We start from the raw sequence: 18,337 nt of genomic DNA on the forward strand, positions 1-18,337 counted from the left end.
CTCTATCCCTCTATCCCTCTAGCCCTCTATCCCTCTAGCCCTCTATCCCTCTAGCCCTCTATCCCTCTATCCCTCTAGCCCTCTATCCCTCTAGCCCTCTATCCCTCTATCCCTCTATCCCTCTAGCCTTCTATCCCTCTATCCCTCTAGCCCTCTATCCCTCTATCCCTCTATCCCTCTAGCCCTCTATCCCTCTATCCCTCTATCCCTCTATCCCTCTATCCCTCTATCCCTCTATCCCTCTAGCCCTCTATCCCTCTATCCCTCTAGCCCTCTATCCCTCTATCCCTCTATCCCTCTATCCCTCTAGCCCTCTATCCCTCTAGCCCTCTATCCCTCTAGCCCTCTATCCCTCTATCCCTCTATCCCTCTATCCCTCTATCCCTCTATCCCTCTAGCTCTCTATCTCTCTATCCCTCTAGCTCTCTATCTCTCTAGCCCTCTAGCCCTCTAGCCCTCTATCCCTCTAGCCCTCTATCCCTCTATCCCTCTATCCCTCTATCCCTCTATCCCTCTATCCCTCTATCCCTCTAGCCCTCTATCCCTCTATCCCTCTAGCTCTCTATCTCTCTATCTCTCTAGCCCTCTATCTCTCTAGCCCTCTATCCCTCTATCCCTCTAGCCCTCTATCCCTCTAGCCCTCTATCCCTCTAGCTCTCTATCTCTCTATCCCTCTAGCTCTCTATCTCTCTAGCCCTCTATCTCTCTAGCCCTCTAGCCCTCTATCCCTCTAGCCCTCTATCCCTCTATCCCTCTATCCCTCTATCCCTCTAGCCCTCTATCCCTCTATCCCTCTATCCCTCTAGCCCTCTATCCCTCTATCCCTCTAGCCCTCTTCTGTCACATTGTTTTCTGTCTGTCTGCGTGCCCAATGTTACCCTATGTAGTGCACTACTTTTGACCAGGGGGTTATGGGGAACCGTATGGGCCCTGGTCAAAAGTAGTGGGCCCTGGTCAAAAGTAGTGCACTATAAAGGGAAGAGGGTGCCATTTGCGATGCAGCCTCTGTCTCATTGCTCTGTACTCGTGATTCAACATTGACTATCGATGAGTAGCCTATTCCTGGGGTTGTTTTGTCCAGTTATGACAGTTAAGTTGTAGTTTGATGGAGTTACTGTATGTAGCTAGTGGCCTATTTTAGTGACCAGGGTGAAAATGATTGGCAGTTATAATTTTGGTAATATTGCTGCAATATTACTGACACTTATCTACTCAAAGGGAGGGTTGACAAGGACAGAGGAAAGGAGACAAGTACAGAGGTAAGGAGACAAGGGAACAAGGGGTGAGGGGAGTAAGGGGTCAAGGGGGGAAGGAAGGGAACCATTTAGCAGATTGGAATCCATCCCCAGCTCCAATATGTCACTAGTATGATGTCAGATCAGTGATTGATTTGAGGAAGGAAGGATGCAATTCAACAGTATTGGAGTAGGACATGGAAAAAAACTCAATCTGGGTTACGTCGCAAATGGCACCCTTTTCCCTATATAGTGCATTACTTTTGTCCAGGGCCCATAGGGAATAGCGTACAACAGTACATAGATTAAAAAATAAGGATTAAAACACAAAGTCTAGAGACTTATTTCCATTGTGGTCCTGCTTGTTTTACCAGTTCAATAAACAGTAGTGAACAGTGTCCCTTGTATACCAAACTGATTTGACTCACTGCACTGTAACTTTAGCATCAGCATATTTTAGTATAAATCTCATGTGTTTTAATGGGGAAATGTTAGCGTGGTTAAGCTAATTACAACAGGATTAAATTAGTTTTCCACTGGAATGCTAATGCTATGCTAGCCTGAGGGTGAGACAGAGGATGCATCCCAAATGGCATCCTATTCCCTATATAGTGCACTACTATTGACAAGACCCCATAGGTCCTGGTCAAAAGTAGTGCGCTAAATTGGGACGGAGACAGTGTTGGGATGCTCAGTCATGTCTAGGGAGAGAGTTGCTGTTGTCCTTGAGTCCAACTAACTCACTTTCCTCCATATCTGCATATTTAGAGACAAGCATCTCATTGAGATAAACATCTTTTTTAAAGCTATTTTTCACAAGAGAGCTGGTATATTACCAGTACAGATTTAATTTAGCTGTCATTACTCACCTATATATAGCTGTCTATGCTAGATGCAATGCCGCCATATAATCGTCTAAACTCTCTTCTTCCCCTATTTATTTCGATATCATGATGCATTCCTACATTTACAGGGACATACAGTATATGTCTGTACCTCGCATTAAGAGCTGCTTTGGATGGGACGCTTACCTTTCTGTTAAAAAGACTGAAAGCAAAAAAAGGATTGTTTTACTGTATGTTTATACAGTGGGGAAAAAAAGTATTTAGTCAGCCACCAATTGTGCAAGTTCTCCCACTTAAAAAGATGAGAGAGGCCTGTACTTTTCATCATAGGTACACGTCAACTATGACAGACAAATTGAGGAAAAAAAATCCAGAAAATCACATTGTAGGATTTTTAATGAATTTATTTGCAAATTATGGTGGAAAATAAGTATTTGGTCACCTACAAACAAGCAAGATTTCTGGCTCTCACAGACCTGTAACTTCTTCTTTAAGAGGCTCCTCTGTCCTCCACTCGTTACCTGTATTAATGGCACCTGTTTGAACTTGTTATCAGTATAAAAGACACCTGTCCACAACCTCAAACAGTCACACTCCCAACTCCACTATGGCCAAGACCAAAGAGCTGTCAAAGGACACCAGAAACAAAATTGTAGACCTGCATCAGGCTGGGAAGACTGAATCTGTAATAGGTAAGCAGCTTGGTTTGAAGAAATCAACTGTGGGAACAATTATTAGGAAATGGAAGACATACAAGACCACTGATAATCTCCCTCGATCTGGGGCTCCATGCAAGATCTCACCCCGTGGGGTCAAAATGATCACAAGAACGGTGAGCAAAAATCCCAGAACCACACGGGGGGACTTAGTGAATGACCTGCAGAGAGCTGGGACCAAAGTAACAAAGCCTACCATCAGTAACACACTACGCCGCCAGGGACTCAAATCCTGCAGTGCCAGACGTGTCCCCCTGCTTAAGCCAGTACATGTCCAGGCCCGTCTGAAGTTTGCTAGAGTGCATTTGGATGATCCAGAAGAGGATTGGGAGAATGTCATATGGTCAGATGAAACCAAAATAGAACTTTTTGGTAAAAACTCAACTCGTCGTGTTTGGAGGACAAAGAATGCTGAGTTGCATCCAAAGAACACCATACCTACTGTGAAGCATGGGGGGTGGAAACATCATGCTTTGGGGCTGTTTTTCTGCAAAGGGACCAGGACGACTGATCCGTGTAAAGGAAAGAATGAATGGGGCCATGTATCGTGAGATTTTGAGTGAAAACCTCCTTCCATCAGCAAGGGCATTGAAGATGAAACGTGGCTGGGTCTTTCAGCATGACAATGATCCCAAACACACCGCCCGGGCAACGAAGGAGTGGCTTCGTAAGAAGCATTTCAAGGTCCTGGAGTGGCCTAGCCAGTCTCCAGATCTCAACCCCATAGAAAATCTTTGGAGGGAGTTGAAAGTGCGTGTTGCCCAGCGACAGCCCCAAAACATCACTGCTCTAGAGGAGATCTGCATGGAGGAATGGGCCAAAATACCAGCAACAGTGTGTGAAAACCTTGTGAAGACTTACAGAAAACGTTTGACCTGTGTCATTGCCAACAAAGGGTATATAACAAAGTATTGAGAAACTTTTGTTATTGACCAAATACTTATTTTCCACCATAATTTGCAAATGAATTCATGACAAATCCTACAATGTGATTTTCTGGAAAAAAAATCTCATTTTGTCTGTCATAGTTGACGTGTACCTATGATGAAAATTACAGGCCTCTCTCATCTTTTTAAGTGGGAGAACTTGCACAATTGGTGGCTGACTAAATACTTTTTTTCCCCACTGTAGCTGAACATTTGTCTGTTGACATTAGCTACAGTCTGAGAGACTGTGTGTGTGTGTGTGTGTGTGTGTGTGTGTGTGTGTGTGTGTGTGTGTGTGTGTGTGTGTGTGTGTGTGTGTGTGTGTGTGTGTGTGTGTGTGTGTGTGTGTGTGTGTGTGTGTGTGTGTGTGTGTGTGTGTGTGTCAGGTCTGCTGCTTCCGATAGTTAGACTAATACAGTAAACAGAAGCACTGGCATAGATTTAAGTTTTACATTTTTTGCACCACAAAGCAGATTTCCTGTAGCCTGGTCCCAGATCTGTTTGTGCTCTTGCCAACTCAATTCAATTGCTCATTGTCAAGCCAAACATTTTTGTCATGACAAGGAGTTTACATGATAGCATGAACAGACTGGCACTCAGGCTAGATTTCATTACAGTGCAGCAAATGCAACACAACATGTGAAAATGTAATCAACAAAGTCATAAAGAAGTTGTTGCTGGTACTCTCATTCATTCCACATTCACCATAAACGGTACTAGTCAGGTAGCTTGGTAAGGTACCTGACTACAACCAGGAGTACACGACGTATTCAACTTAAATCTTTAAAAGTGCTAAGTTAACTGGGGATGTTACATTTTATGTTACTGTCTCTTGTCCTCGTAATTAAAAATGGTTAAATTAAGAAGTAACGTTTTTTTTTTTTGTAAGTAAAGTGAGCAAGTTGCCAGATTTTGTTTTCTTTAGCCAGACTAGAACCAGACCTGGCAACCACAGGTCATTATTTTCCAAACTATAATCAATGGCCAGGTCTGCCCCTCTTCCCTGGTAAGGGGATTCGCTCCAGGCCATTGTTGATTAAAGGGGTGTTCCATTGTCTCCGGGCTACTGGAATTGCTAGGCAACCCTACACTGGGAGGAAGGCATCCGTATTGTCCCAGAGAGCAAGTTCACTCACAACCCACTCCCAAACCCCTTACCCCCTTCAAACCACACCTCCCCCCAAAAAAACTGTCTGAAGGAGTTTGGGGGCGGGCCAGGGCTTGGGGTGGAGTGTGTGTTTGCGTGTATGTGTGTGTGTGTGTGTGTGTGCATGTATATAATGGGAGGGAGTTTGGGGCTGTAGGGATGAGTGGAGAGGGGGTGGGGTTAGGGGAATGGAGGAGTGTGTTTTGGGGCAAAATAATGGCTAGTGGGTGTGTTTGGGGAGTTTTAGGGGGGGGTTGTGGAATGGTAATCAGTATGTTTACAATGGCCTGAGGGGGAGTCCTGAGGAGAGTGGGAAACATGAGGAGAGAAAGAGAGAAAGAGAAGCAGAGAGAGAGAGAGAGAGAAAAGCAGGGGAAGAGAGAGAGAAGCAGGGGAAGAGAGCGAGGGAGCAACAAGGGGCAAGAAAGAAAGAGAGAGGGGCAGGAGAAAGAGAGAGAGGAGGTGGATAAAGTATACAGTGAGTCAATCTAGAGGTGGATGCCACATTTAGTTTTCTTGTGTTGGATCTCCACTCCTACAAGCTTCCACTCTGCCAGCAGGCTAACTCTGGTGTGTGTATTTACCGCATGTGGCTAACTGGTGTTTTCTGTGCTGAACAGACTTCAAGAAGCAGCTAACGGGACTGATGTTCTGCAACTTGACTAACTCTGACGTGTGTATGTGTTCCTACAGACTTTGAAGAGCAGCTGTATGACACCAAGCTAACAGGCCAGACGTTCCGCCACCCCACAGTGTCCTCCCAGAGTTCTGACGATACATCCACCACCCTGTGTTGCTCCCCTATCTCCCTCAACAACAAGAGACCTGAATTCATCTTCCTGGTAAATATAGACACCTTTATTTAACTTTACAGTCATCTACTTACTTACCTACTTAAATGATGTTGCACAATGATGTAAGTCAATAAGTCATCATTTTAGTTAAAGTATGATATATTTGGTCTTGAAGTGCCAAATCTGAATGTGTGACTTTGGATGTTTCCTTGAGCCTTACGTGTCTTTTCCTATGAGATGACGTGCAAATTGGTTTCAGGGTTGGGTTTTATTTAAATGTTACCACCCACCAGCATGTTTATTAATCAGAAACACCTGCTGCAAAGTTCTTCCTATTCTTGAGTCGCCTGAGAGCCAAACAGCTTTTCTCAATAGTCTACACTTTGGTTTCCACTCGTTAAAACCGTCAAAACGTGCTATATTGTACAAATTGATGAAAACAAAAATGTGTTTTTTGGTCTTAATTGAAGGTTAGGCTAAGGTTAGCAGTATGGTTAAGGTTAGGGTTAAAGTGACAGTTAGGTTTCAAATCTGATTTTAAGAGCAGAATATGTAGAGATAGACTTTTTGGTTTATGACTTTGTGGCTGTGGTAACTAGTGACGAGCCTACTCTTGGCCGCCTTGCCATGGAGCAAACTAATGTTTTGGCATCTCCCCCTTTTTTTTTTTTACCAGCAAACTAACATAAACCATTGAATAATTTGTCAAGTATCTCTTATTTGTTAGCTAGTCTGCATAAAACAAAATATATTACCATTTTATATACAGTGGGGAGGACAAGTATTTGATACACTGCCGATTTTGCAGGTTTTCCTACTTACAAAGCATGTAGAGGTCTGTAATTTTTATCATAGGTACACTTCAACTGTGAGAGACGGAATCTAAAACAAAAATCCAGAAAATCACATTGTATGATTTTTAAGTAATTAATTTGCATTTTATTGCATGACATAAGTATTTGATACATCAGAAAAGCAGAACTTAATATTTGGTACAGAAACCTTTGTTTGCAATTACAGAGATCATACGTTTCCTGTAGGTCTTGACCAGGTTTGCACACACTGCAGCAGGGATTTTGGCCCACTCCTCCATACAGACCTTCTCCAGATCCTTCAGGTTTCGGGGGCTGTCGCTGGGCAATACGGACTTTCAGCTCCCTCCAAAGATTTTCTATTGGGTTCAGGTCTGGAGACTGGCTAGGCCACTCCAGGACCTTGAGATGCTTCTTACGGAGCCACTCCTTAGTTGCCCTGGCTGTGCGTTTCGGGTCGTTGTCATGCTGGAAGACCCAGCCACGACCCATCTTCAATGTTCTTACTGAGGGAAGGAGGTTGTTGGCCAAGATCTCGCGATACATGGCCCCTTCCATCCTCACCTCAATACGGTGCAGTCGTCCTGTCCCCTTTGCAGAAAAGCATCCCCAAAGAATGATTTTTACACCTCCATGCTTCAAAGTAGGAGGATACATATGCAAATCAAAGATGGCTGGTCATTGGTCAGAATAATCAGATCAGATTGTGATGTCATGCTGTGGGCCAAAAACTCCATTCCATCTGAACAGGATGAAATTCCAGGTGGTGCCAATGTAGACCAGATGAAAGTTGTCGAAAACATTTGCAGTTGATTTTGGTGGATTCCTCATAATGAGTTACAGTACCTGCATTTCAAAATATTTCCATTAATAACATAATGCATAGATCTGTGAGAATTTCTGTAGACTTTCATTAGTGTTGGAATAATTAAATACATAAAAGTCTTTATTGGTTTCCAAATGGCATCTCATGTCCGCTTTCCAATGATTTTGAATCTGACTACCTCTCCTCATACCACCCCCCCCGCCCCCCTTCCAGCCGGCGTCTAAGGGGCAGGTGTGTGAGGAGGATGAGACCTCTTCAGTAGGAATCAATAGGGGTGTAGACCCGTCCCCCTCTCCATCACCCTGTGGGTCAGATCGCCCTCTGGTGGGGTGGAGTAGTACCTCTCTAGGACCCCCCGTGGCCGAAAAACCCCGCTGGCACCTGGGACGACGGACACCCGCTCACCTGCTGCCCCTCGACGTCACAGGTAGGGCATGGTGTGGAAGGAGTGTGTGGGGGTAGTGTGTGTGTAGTGTGTAGGTGTGTGTGTGTGTGTGTGTGTGTGTGTGTGTGTGTGTGTGTAGTGTGATATAGCATTCTGATACTCACCCTCCAAACCGCCTCCTGGTTTTGGCAAACGCCATAGGAAGCTCGCCGTCACATGTACAGTTAATAACAGTAAGTACAGTTATTTTAACAGTAACGTTCCACCTTAGGGCAGTACATCGGAGAAGCGTGAGAGATTAGTACTCGGGCCAATGACGGTGCCTGTTTTAGCAGCACGTGTCCCGCATTGGACGGTGTCCATAATCGGTAGACAGCTCTGATGAAAACATTGTCGTTTGCATCACCGAGCAGTGCCCAACAAAGTATAAAATCAGATTGTTTGATGCTACCACCACCCCTCCATCCTTTTCTCTCTCTTTTTCCATCCTGCTATCATCCTCCCTGCATCTCTCTCTGTTTCTCTATGGGTCTCACCCCTTGTCATATTTCTCCCTCTCTCTCCCCCTGCTGTAGTGTATTTCTTCCTCTGTGTCTCTGAGTTAGACTAGCTTGGTAAGGTTAGCTGTGATAGACTAGCTTGGGAAGGTTAGCTGTGATAGACTAGCTTGGTAAGGTTAGCTGTGATAGACTAGCTTGGTAAGGTTAGCTGTGATAGACTAGCTTGGTAAGGTTAGCTGTGATATACTAGCTTGGTAAGGTTAGCTGTGATATACTAGCTTGGTAAGGTTAGCTGTGATATACTAGCTTGGTAAGGTTAGCTGTGATAGACTAGCTTGGTAAGGTTAGCAGTGATAGACTAGCTTGGTAAGGTTAGCTGTGTTGTATATATTAGGTAGGCATTAGGTGGGAACCTTATTCCCAGTGAGATACTTCTATATGTTTTACTGCTGCACTCTCTCTCTCTCTCTCTCTCTCTCTCTCTCTCTCTCTCTCTCCCTCTCTCTCTCTCTCTCTCCTCTCTCTCTCTCTCTCTCTCTCTCTCTCTCTCTCTCTCTCTCTCTGTCTCTCTGTTTCCCCTCTCTCTCTCTCTCTCTCTCTCTCTCTCTCTCACTCCCTCACTCTTTCCCTCTCTCTTTATCCGTCTCTCTCTCTCTGCCATCATCTCACCATTGCCATTGCCCTGACGACAGAACAGGTAGCTGTTGCCATGGCAACACACAGTTCTTCCTTCCCTCCCTCCTCTCCTCTACTCCTCTCTCCAAAAAAAACTGCAGAGAGAGGGAAAGAGAAGAAAATAGAGAGGGAATTAGAGCCAGAGAAAGAGATGGAGGGAAAACAAACTGGGATGCTGGTCCATGTTGACTCCAAAGCTTCCCACAGTTGTGTCAAGTTGGATGGGTGTCCTTTGGGTGGTGGACCATCCTTGATACACACAGGAAACTGTTGAGCGTGAAAAACCCAGCAGCGTTGCAGTTCTTGACACAAACCGGTGCGCCTGGCACGTACTCCCATACCCTGTTCAAAGGCACTTCAATATTTTATTTATTTATTATTACTATACATTTTTTTGGTGATATCCAGTTGGTAGTTCCAGTCTTGTCCCATCGCTGCACCTCCTGTACGGACTCGGGAAACACGACCCTGCCAAGCTGCACTGCTTCTGGACACACTGCTCGCTTAACCTGAAGCCAGACGCACCAATGTGTCGGAGGAAACACCGTACAACTGGCGACCGTGTCAGCGTGCACTGCGCCCGGCCCGCCACAGGAGTCGCTAGAGCGTGATTGGACAAGGACATCCCGGCCGGCCAAACCCTACCCTAACCCGGATGACACTGGACCAATTGTGCGCCACCTCATGGGTCCCCCGGTCGCGGCCGGCTGCAACACAACCCGGGAGCGAACCTGGGAGTGTAGTGACGCCTCTAGCACTGATATGCAGTGCCTTAGACTGCTGCGCCACTCGGGAGTCCCTGGCACTTAAATCTTTTGTCTGAATGGCACACATACACAATCTCAATTGTCCCAAGGCTGGAAAATGCTTCTTTAACCTGTCTCCTCCCCTTCATCTACACTGATTGAAGTGGATTTAACAAGTGACATCAATAAGGGATCATAGCTTTCACCTGGATTCACCTGGTCAATCTGTCATGGAAAGAGCAGGTGTTCTTAAAGTTTTGTACACTCAGTGTAGAATGTAATGGCCCATTGGGCGCAGACGTCAATTCAACGTCTACTCCACATTGGTTCAACATCATTTAATTGAAAATGACGTGGAAACGACATTGATTCAACCAGTGTGTGCCCAGTGGGGAGTTACCCCAGGTCTTTTCTCAGGAGCTGTCTTTTATTATTAGTGTAGGCAAGCCCAGGAAAATGTTATTCTGATGAGTGAGTCTAACCAGTATGCTTCCTAATTATCAATGTGACAACCTTCAATCCTTTCTGTTTTTAGCCATGAATAACTCAATAGTCTCTCCCCCTCTCCTCCTTCTCTCCCTGGGTAAAGTCCTGGGTGTAGACCTCCTCCAGGGCTCCTGTTCCCCCTCTCTGTCCCTGGGCTGCGGCGTCACCGGTCAGCCCCGGTCTCTGGAGCCCGTCTCAGACACCCCTGTCCAGCACCTTCCTCTGAGGAAGACCCACAGTGACCTGGACCCTAGCCTCAGCCTGCCCCAGTCCCCCCAGACCCCCCCTCCTAGCCTGGGCACCATGGAGCACACTGCTGCCCTCCTCTGCTCCAACTCCCCCTCTCAGTCATGGAACGGCCCTAAAGGCTCTACCTTCTCTCCTGGAGTCTGGAGTGAGGCCTATAGTTATAATTTAGCCCCCAATCCGCTAGGGAAGGGACCGGTGACCATGCCCAAAACGGTGGGGATGGTTGAGCGGGTAAGGGTGCAGGGTGAGGGGTTGATGTGCCCCTCTCAGACCAGTTTGGAACTCTCCGGGAGCTCGGGGTCGCAGTCTCACTCTAGTTCGTTCACGTCGATATCGGAGCCGTCCGGTCACAGGCACCCGGGCACCATCGTGATGATGATGGGGAGGTGGAGTGAGACAGAGGGAGCGGCGGCTAGCCCCACGGGGGAACAGACGGGGTCAGAGACAGAGGGAGCGGCGGCTAGCCCCACGGGGGAACAGACGGGGTCAGAGACAGAGGGAGCGGCGGCTAGCCCCACGGGGGAACAGACGGGGTCAGAGACAGAGGGAGCGGCGGCTAGCGCCCACGGGGAACAGACGGGGTCAGAGACAGAGGGAGTGGCGGCTAGCCCCACGGGGGAACAGACGGGGTCAGAGACAGAGGGAGTGGCGGCTAGCCCCACGGGGGAACAGACGGGGTCAGAGACAGAGGGAGCGGCGGCTAGCCCCACGGGGGAACAGACGGGGTCAGACACAGAGGGAGTGGCGGCTAGCCCCACGGGGGAACAGACGGGGTCAGAGACAGAGGGAGTGGCGGCTAGCCCCACGGGGGAACAGACGGGTCAGAGACAGAGGGAGTGGCGGCTAGTTCCACGGGGAACAGACGGGGTCAGAGACAGAGGGAGTGGCGGCTAGCCCCACGGGGGGAACAGACGGGGTAGAGACAGAGGGAGGGCTAGCCCACGGGGAACAGACTGAGACAGAGGGAGCGGCTAGCCCCACGGGGAACAGACGGGGTCAGAGACAGAGGGAGTGGCGGCTAGCCCCACGGGGGAACAGACGGGGTCAGAGACAGAGGGAGCGGCGGCTAGCCCCACGGGGGAACAGACGGGGTCAGAGACAGAGGGAGCGGCGGCTAGCCCCACGGGGGAACAGACGGGGTCAGAAAGAGGGGTGGGACGAGGAGAAAGGAGGGAGAGGTCGGCTCGTTCCATTGCTGCGGCCAACGCATTCAAGTTCCGCGAGCGCTCTCTCTCCACGCCGACAGACTCATTCTGCTCCACAGATAACATCAGTGGCGGGATGTACGGTGTCACTGGGGTAACAGGAGCTGGTAATGGGACGAACGGGGGTGTTCTGACAGAAATGCACAGCCACCACCATTATCAGCCCCGTGGCGAGAGGGGCGAGAGCTACGCCCTCCTGTACCCCAGCGGGAGCTCCGAGGACGGGAACGCCAGCATCGACAACGTCTCCGTAACCGACAGCAACTTCCTCCCGGACGGTCGCCTACGGTTACGCTCTCGCTCCATCTCGCTAAAGAAATCCAAACACAAACCCCCTCCGCCCGTCCGGAGCGTCTCGCTCATGAAGAATTTAGGGGACGCAGAGGGGCGCGTGCACGGCCGCGACAGGGGTCACTACCGGGACGGACGCCCCAAATCCCTCCACATCCCCCGGGAACACTTCCAGGACTTCCAGCCAGACTTCCTCCTACCTTCCTCCTCCTGCCTCTCCAAGCATGATCTGGAGGAGCCCGAGCTGGGCTACGGCGGGATGGATGGGCCCCCTGGCCTGGAGGTCCAGGGACCCGACACCACAGAGCTGTCCTCCCAAGCCCACTGGCAGCTGGGGGAGTGGAAGTCTTCTGATCCCTACCAGTCATGGTCTGGATCTAGTACCGCCACAGGGACTACTGTCATAGACTGTATAAAGGTACGACTAGCCTATGCACTTAGGGCCACATACAGACTTGAGATAAATCAACATGGATTGAAGTTAAACGTTTTTCTAAAGTCCATGTTAAGTTAAGTTTAGTCTGAAAAGTGCCTTAAGTACTTCTACTTGTGTAAAGCCAAAGGGGTTTGTGTGTTGTATGTATTGTGTCATGCAGGGCTCTCTCTTCCTGGAGATCTACAGTCCAACCCCAACCTAACAGTCTGATTCGGCTAGTTAAGGTCTTGGTGAGATCTCCTGGAGGAGGGTTGGACAGCCCTCGTGTAATGTAGGATTTTTCCTGATGTATGACCAGGAAGATTATGTTTTTAACCATACATGACTAATAATCAATTGAATCTATTCTAATGTAATCTAATCCAAGGTTCGAGGCAGTTCAGATTCTCTCCTGGATTCCCCGTCTACCTCCCGAGCCTCCTCCCCCTCCCTCCTCTCCATCGAGGCCGAGTCGACCAAAGCCTCCTCCCCCTTCAAACCACCAGGACTCATGTCCCCTTCCAGCGGCTACTCTAGCCAATCAGAGACACCCACACCCATCACCCCCTCCAATCAGGTCGCAGGAACACCAACAGGGCCCGCCTCCTCGTTTGGGTGCAAGATGCGCCCCAAAATCCCTGAGAGGAAGTCTTCGCTGCCGGCGACCTCGCCGCGTGACCCGGCCGCCCGGTCGAGGCTTTCCTTCGAGATGCCGGTTAACGCTCATCTGGACTTGTCCTCCATCAAACCGAAACAGAAGGCCAGCCGGCGTCATTCTGACACATCCACTGCAGCCAAGCCCGGTAAACTGAGTCCCGGCAGTCAATCAGCTCTCCCCGTGGTGACCACGAACGAGCTCCGGAACATCCGCCTGCGTTCCGTCTCCCGTACCGACCTGGAGGACTTCCCCGACGGAGCCTCTGATGACATCATCGAGGAGGAGCAGGGTCATGACCTTTCCCCCCCACCCGTCACCCCCGGTGTCAACCCCCTCGATCACCTCGTCGCCTCCAAACCCAAGCCTCCGGTCGCGGTGAAACCCCCGTTACCCAAACGGCCCCTCAACCTCCTCCTCAAGTCCCCCTCCTCCTCCCCCGTCACCTCAGACTCCCCCCCTGCCTCCCCCATTGACCCCCCCCAGTCCATGCCCAACCCCAGCATTTACATGGTGGTAGGAAGGAAGCCCAAGCTGAAGAAAGCCCTCCCTCACACCCCCACCAGCCCTTGTGGACCCCTGGACCAACCCCCAACCTTCCCTCTCCATCACCCCCAGGGTCTCTACAATCTCCCCTCCTTCCCCCACATCCAATCCCTGTACGACCTCCCTCCTCTACCCCTGCCCCAGCCCCTGCTGGAGGACCCCGCCATGGAGCCGGAGTTCGACCCAGACTTGGAGCTCCATCTTGGGCCTGAGGATGGATGGTCGCTCCCCTCTCCCTGTAGTAACCTGGAGGTGGTGGAGACTCAGGATAAGAGCAGGACCCTCCCTAGCAGGATGACCATCTCCTGTCTGGCTGAACTGGACAAAAAGAAACCCAAGGTACAGTAGGCCCCTGTCTCTCTCTCTCTCTCTCTCTCTCTCTCTCTCTCTCTCTGTCTCTGTCTCTGTCTCTGTCTCTGTCTCTGTCTCTGTCTCTGTCTCTGTCTCTGTCTCTCTCTCTGTCTCTCTCTCTGTCTCTCTCTCTGTCTCTCTCGCTCTCTCTCTGTCTCTCTCTCTCTCTCTCACTCTCTCTCACTCTCTCTCACTCTCTCTCTCTCTCTCTCTCTCTCTCTCTCTCTGTCTCTCTCTCTGTCTCTCTCTCTGTCTCTGTGTACTCTCCCACTGTGTACTCTCTGTTTAGGGCCAAATACCATTCTAGTTTGCTCTGTTTTTTTGTTTGTTCTTTCCAATGTGTCAAGTAATTCTCTTTTTGTTTTCTCATGATTTGGTTGGGTCTAATTGTGTTGTTGTTGTTGTTGTTGTTGTTGTCCTGGGGCTGTGTGGGGTCTGTTTGTGTTTGTGAACAGAGCCCCAGGACCAGCTTACTTAGGGGACTCTTCTCCAAGTTAATCTCTCTGTAGGTGATGGCTTTGTTATGGAAGGTTTGGGAATCGCTTCCTTTTAAGTGGTTATAGAATTTAACGGCTCTTTTCTGGATTTTGATAATTAGCGGGTATTGGCCTAATTCTGCTCTGCATGCATTATTTGGTGTTTTACGTTGTACACGGAGGATGTTTTTGCAGAATTCTACATGCAGAGTCTCAATTTGGTGTTTGTCCCATTTAGTGAATTCTTGGTTGGTGAGCGGACCCCAGACCTCACAACCATAAATGGCAATGGGTTCTATAACTGATTCAAGTATTTTTAGCCAGATCCTAGATCTCTCTCGCTCTCGCTCTCGCTCTCGCTCTCGCTCTCTCTCGCTCTCTCTCTCTCTCTCCCCCCCATCAGTGGGGAGCATGGCCTTATTTCTATTACAGCATATTGGATGACTCTCATTCATATTCCATTCACCCAGTTCAAAATAACAGCGATAGGTTTAGGCTACTGCATGATACTCTAACTTTCCCTATACCAATCATGAGGTTGCTACAACCTAGCCTATGAATGAAAGTTTACAACATAGGTGCACACAGGTCGAGAGACAAATTTGAGGTGACAGACAGTGACACATTGACAGACAGTGACATTGAATACCTCCTTGCACACTCTTGCCTGTATCTAGCTGATATAGGGTGTAATCATTAGTCCAACAGTTACAAACTACAGTTTCTATTGGACAAATGCAGGTATGTTTATCCCCGTTTTGTTCCGTTTGTTCCCTTTCAAGAAACGCTTATCAACAAAATCGGTGGAATGAATACACCCCTGATGACGCGTAAACACAGTTCACTTTCATAGCAGCCACGTTGTATTCCTTCTCGCGCTCTCCTCCTCTCTCCTCCGCTCTCCTCCTCCTCACCTCTTCCGTTCGCTTGCGGACTTCTATGCACAACACATCAGCTGTATGTGACCAGGCTAAAAAACCTTTCCAAGCCAAACCATGTCATAACCTTTCCAAGCCAAACCGCTATACACAGCCTACTTAATTGTCACCATATTAGCTAAAGTAACATCATAGTCAGCATAGCTAATAGAATTAACGCGTTAGTAAACCCGCTACAATCATGCAGTAACGTTACAGTGTACAGTCAGTAAGCAGTTACACCGGCGGGCCCTGGTGGCAATAAATTAGTAATATCAAAATCTTACCTTGACTTGGAAGAGTTCCAGTGTTGGGTTGGATAGTCATAGCCAGCTAGCTAACATAGCATCCTTCTGTTTGAGCAGGGTGTTTCAATAGGCTAAACTAGCTAGCTGCATTTGTTGCTAAGTCAGTGAAACTTCAAGTGAAAAAAAAATCACAATCTCTCTCTCTCCCTCTATTTCTCTCTTGCTTCTCCTTCATTTTTGAATGAATGAATTTGTTCAAAACTGTTCAACTATTGTCTTTCTCTCTCTTTGAGTCAACTACTCATCACGTTTTATACACTGCAGTGCTAGCTAGCTGTAGCTTATGCTTTCCGTACTAGATGAATTCTCTAATCGTTTGATTGGGTGGACAACATGTCAGTTCATGCTATAAGAACTCTGATAGGTTGGAGGACGTCCTCCGGAAGTTGTCATAATTACTGTGTAAGTCTATGGAATGGGGTGTCAATGTCAATGTACCCAGAGGAGGACGGATTTGGTGACGTGATTATATTTAGTGTGGATTTATCTAAAAGGGATAACTTTTTTAAATGTTTTACCATTTAAATTTTTATGAAAATCACTGAGGAGGATGGTCCTCCCATTCCACATCTGAGGAGCCTCCACTGCTCTCATATACTCTATATTATCTGTATGGACTTTGACTACTTCCTGCTACAAACCAAATTGTCCTTTAGTTATCATGTAGACAATCCACTACTACTGAATCTCTCCTCAAGGTTCCTCCGCCAGTTCCCAAGAAGCCCTGCATTCTCCTTCTTCCCTCCAACTCCACCACGGTTCATTTCAACGGTACCACCGACAGCCCGGTCGCTCTCCGCTCTCCTGTTGGAGCATTCCCACCTGAGGATATTCCCGGTAAAGAGGAAAACCACCTGGGAACAGATGAGCAGAGCTCAATGGAGTCTTCATTACAGTCTTCATTGCAGGATTGTTCTCTTACAGACCTGGAGGGGAGGATAGGGACAGGTATGTGTATAATGTTATGACAGGGAATTCATTAATGAAAATTAATTTAGCTGGAATTCAGATCCTGTCAGAATAAGCGAACGTGTTACAGTTCAAAACTACTGTTTCTGATTCTCTTCAGTTGTTAGTTGATGTGTAAGTGGTTACCATAGCAATTAAAAAAACATAACTTACCAATTTAGATCAATTGTTAATTGTTTTCTTCATTTATTGATTGATAGTCATTGATAGAAATGTTTGTTGTCGTAGAGAGAAACTGACCAATCCTATTGTCTCCAGGTGATGATGCGGTGGAGGAGAGTGTTGAGCAGAATAGTTTGGACATTAGTGGCAAGACGGAACTCCACATCACCGAGGAAACGGATGATGATGTCGGTGGACACACACCCAACACACACAACATGGAGGACCTCTTCACCAAAATACACAGGTACGCCAACAAACATACATTTATTTGAAAATCGTTTAAAAATTGTATTTAACGTTCAAAGAAGCAAATAACAACAATAACGTCTACTGGGTTAAAAAAAAAATGAATGAATCTTTCTAAGCATAATCAGCAACTATACATGTTTTACCTTAAAATGTTTTTTACTCTGAAAAGTCTAAAACGACATCCTATTTCTCTCCTCTCCTCCCTACAGGTCGAAGAGGAAAGTCCTGGGTCGTAAGGAACCAGGGGACTCGTTCGGCAGCCGCCAGAGTCTGGTCTCCCCGGTGAAGCACAGCACCAGCGGGGGTGACCTCCGAACCTTGACCCTGGGCTCCACCCCGCGGTCCAGCTCGCGGAACGACAACTTCATGGCCCTGTTACAGAAGAAGGGGAGTAAGTCCAGCAGGGGAGGGACCCGCCTCTCTGCCATGGAACTCCTTAAGAGCACAAACCCCCTGGCGCGACGCGTCACAGAATTCTCAACGTCGTCGGACGGAGGAGGGGATACGACCACTGGTAATAACGGGACCAGACCGCCACAGGACCAATGAGTCTGGTTTCCCGGACCGACCCTCTCTCTCTCGTTCTAAAGAGGTTCTTCCTGTAACCTCACCAACACCAAGAGATCTCCTGGCTGGCAAAGTAGAGGTTGAATATATAACCACTTGTCAACCATTGATTGACCGTGTAAAATGGTCCATTGATGGAAGAATGAATATCCAACCAGACCACTTAACCACTGATGGACCGATCATTAACCGCCCAACGGTTGGACACGATGGTCACAGCGGTCATCAAAGGAGTTTTGTTTCATCCTGTTATAAAGGGTTTCATTTGCTGAGGTGGAGGAGTTTTGAGTCGATGCTTCGACTCATCAATCCCGTCCTCGTATTTTTACTTTGCTGTGTGAATGGGAGCCTGAACGTGTGACTGTCAATGATGTGGAAATGAATGAATCTGATTCAGCCATGGAAACACCACCAATGTCTACTATCAATGGGCCATCCAAAAACATATATATCAAAACAGCCAGATTACAGGCCTATGCTGGTAAAAGAAACCAGCACTATATGATTGACTATATGATCAACCTCACAGCACACACCATGGAACACACACCCAACCCTTATCTATGGATCTCTTCGCACTGCCGTCAGTTTGTGTGTGTGTGTGTGTGTGTGTGTGTGTGTGTGTGTGTGTGTGTGTGTGTGTGTGTGTGTGTGTGTGTGTGTGTGTGTGTGTGTGTGTGTGTGTGTGTGTGTGTGTGTGTGTGTGTGTGTGTGTGTGTGTGTGTGTGTGTGTGTGTGTGTGTGTGTGTGTGTGTGTGTGTGTGTGTGTACAGGAAATGATATCCATACACAGCAGATGGAGTGAAAGATAGAGGGCAGAATGGAACCCTGTGGATCTTTCCTAAGGGAGAGTATGGTACAGGTTGGGGTTATTAAACAGG

General features: G+C 48.0%; 2 protein-coding genes across 2 annotated transcripts in view; both read left to right on the top strand.

The window, feature by feature from the left end:
• Positions 1 to 11,236, top strand: part of LOC123488736 — a 41,610-nt gene extending 30,374 nt beyond the window's left edge. The window contains exons 3-5 of the mRNA XM_045219529.1: positions 5,563 to 5,711; positions 7,515 to 7,728; positions 10,197 to 11,236. Of these exons, the coding sequence (XP_045075464.1) occupies positions 5,563 to 5,711; positions 7,515 to 7,728; positions 10,197 to 11,236 (1,403 nt within the window). The remainder of the gene's footprint in view (positions 1 to 5,562; positions 5,712 to 7,514; positions 7,729 to 10,196) is intronic.
• A 97-nt stretch (positions 11,237 to 11,333) lies between these two features.
• On the top strand, positions 11,334 to 18,094 carry LOC121554140 (NHS-like protein 2). Its single transcript, XM_045219528.1, has 5 exons — positions 11,334 to 12,256; positions 12,642 to 13,793; positions 16,205 to 16,454; positions 16,734 to 16,884; positions 17,099 to 18,094. The coding sequence occupies exons 1-5, from the start codon at positions 11,624 to 11,626 to the stop codon at positions 17,436 to 17,438; spliced, it is 2,526 nt and encodes an 841-aa protein (XP_045075463.1). The 5' UTR covers positions 11,334 to 11,623; the 3' UTR covers positions 17,439 to 18,094.
• The last annotated feature ends 243 nt before the right edge of the window (positions 18,095 to 18,337 follow it).

Source organism: Coregonus clupeaformis, unplaced genomic scaffold (genome assembly GCF_020615455.1).
Source record: "Coregonus clupeaformis isolate EN_2021a unplaced genomic scaffold, ASM2061545v1 scaf2435, whole genome shotgun sequence".
Taxonomy (NCBI): Eukaryota; Metazoa; Chordata; class Actinopteri; order Salmoniformes; family Salmonidae; genus Coregonus; species Coregonus clupeaformis.